The 2,299-nt window shown below is 33.9% G+C and overlaps 1 protein-coding gene across 1 annotated transcript; it reads right to left on the bottom strand.

The window, feature by feature from the left end:
* Positions 1-1,068: 1,068 nt before the first annotated feature.
* Positions 1,069-2,299, bottom strand: LOC142607892 (germin-like protein subfamily 1 member 7). Its single transcript, XM_075779550.1, has 2 exons — positions 2,082-2,299; positions 1,069-1,781 (listed from the first exon to the last, which is right to left on the bottom strand). Exons 1-2 carry the CDS (start codon positions 2,206-2,208, stop codon positions 1,246-1,248), a joined length of 663 nt encoding a protein of 220 aa, XP_075635665.1. The 5' UTR covers positions 2,209-2,299; the 3' UTR covers positions 1,069-1,245.

The raw sequence follows: 2,299 nt of genomic DNA, 5'->3' as shown, positions 1-2,299 counted from the left end.
GTGGTGACCTTAAATTCACCTGGTGGGGTTTTGCCTTGGTGGTTTTCCCCATTCATAAACAAATCATCTGTGTCAAATTTATTTTTCGCTGCATTTAGTTATTTGGTGATTTATTTGTGCTACCACGTTATTTCATGTAATTTGATTGATTAATTAACTTTGGTAATTAATTAATTTGCAAGGGGTCAATTCATTTTAACCTAACACACTATAAATAACTCCACTGTCTACACAACAAATTGATATCAAATTTTCCATTATCTTAACACACTATTTAATTCCAAGTTGTTAATTAGATTAATTATGCAAGCCTTAGGTTAAAGAAATAATCAAACAAATCATGCATAGCAGAAAAGTAAATAATACAAGATATGTTGACCTAGGGAACCTTATGAAATAGCCTGTTCTAAAGGAAAAACCTAAGGGGGACCAATCCCAAGAAGAACTATCCACTATTAGATCAATTCATAGTAAACCTAAGTAAAGTTTACAAACTTAACTCTGAATCCCACAAACTTCTTTGATATAGATCTGTTCCAACATGAACATCTAGTTCATGCTTTAGATCTCATGTACACTTGATTCCTGAAGCTTGGGTTGCAACTTGATTCCACATGTACTAAGAGTGTGAGTGTAATCTCCAGTAGAAGCTAGCAAGAGTAGAAGGCACATGTTTGCCAATTATTGTATACACATATAGAGCCTAACAGCAAGTTAATTTCATATGTGTCTTTGTGTTAGAAGTACTTCAAACCCTCTACCTTATATGTATGTGTTTTTTTCTCAACAAAAAAAAAAATAATAATAAAAGTATTTTTCCTGAGTAATCAACTATCAATAAAGCTTAAATTTAGCGGCAACTCTTTACTTTCTCCATCACTGTCACATACTGATCATGCAGGGTAGAAACGTGAAAGATATAATGCTTTTTCATAATGAATTGTTGAACTTCCAATTTTTTTTTTTTTAAAGTTGCTTTTAATACAAATTTTGTCAGTTTTAATAGGTGCTTGTGATTTCAATCGTTGTCGACCAACGTATATTCAAGATTTAGTAATGCACTAATTCCTCGGCATTTACTTGGACACCATGACAAATAAAAAAGAAAGATTCACAAGACAATATTATTTGATAATAATTATTTTTATGAAATTACGTATAAGGAATCAAGGTAAACTATATTCAAACTCTACTTTGTAATGGTCATCATTCTTATTACAAATAATTTTACCAACTGTGGTTTGACTAGAATTGTTTTTGAAGATAATCAACTACATTCTTGTCCAACTGGAAGGCCTTGGTGAGAACATCGGGATTGATTGGAGGATTAGATCCAAAGACTGTGCTTGCTATGGTGATCAACCCAGGATTTTGACTGCTGAGACCGGCAAATGCAACAGCATTGGTTTGCCCTATGTTGAATTGGAAGTGAATAAGACCAATTGGGAATACAAAGACATCTCCCTTGTTGAGAATTTTGGTAAAGAGTTTGTTTGGGTTGGATGTGACAAATCCAACCAAGAGAGTACCCTCCATGACTACCAAAAGCTCAATGCCACGTGGGTGAATGTGAGGAGGATTTAAGCCATATGGGGCAAAGTCAAGACGAGCCAAAGATATGCCAAGAGTGTTAAGACCCGGTAATTTATCAACGTTCACAAGATTGACACTTGATCCGAGTTTATTCGCAGTTGTGTTTCCAGGAATATTGAGTCCGGAAAAGAAAAAATCATTTGCTGTGACATATGTTGGGTCCTTGCAAAATTTTCCATTCACAAATACTACACAAAGAAAACTTTGTTATTGTCACAAAGAAGACAGCTCAATAACAATGGACAATAACATGTCATGTAGGGGAAAAAAAATATAATATAGATGATATAACGTAGGTGATGATAATAATTTCATCAATGTGAGGAACTTCATTAAAAACGATCTTGAAATAACGTAGGTGATAATAACACTTCAACGTACTGCTAATAATGAGCTGATATGTAGATTTGCAGTTCATCAAAAAAATAAAAATAATAATAATAATAAAAAAAGAAAAGAAAAGAAAAAAGGAGAGAGCATGTACATACCAGCAGAATCGGTGTTGTTAATTGCGACACAAAAGTCTTGCAAAGGACTAGGGTCATAAGCAGAAGCAAGAGAAAATGCCAAAGCCAAAATGGCCACAGTAACAAGGTAAGGAACACCTTTCATCATTTTTTGAGGTTATGTTATCTCTATCTTATGGTATAACTAGTACTCTGCGTATTCTTGCTTGGGTGAGGGGTGGGAATATAGCATATGGGGA

Source organism: Castanea sativa, chromosome 8 (genome assembly GCF_040712315.1).
Source record: "Castanea sativa cultivar Marrone di Chiusa Pesio chromosome 8, ASM4071231v1".
Taxonomy (NCBI): Eukaryota; Viridiplantae; Streptophyta; class Magnoliopsida; order Fagales; family Fagaceae; genus Castanea; species Castanea sativa.
Note: the sequence above shows the minus strand (reverse complement) of the source record. Positions and strands in the feature narration are given on the sequence as shown.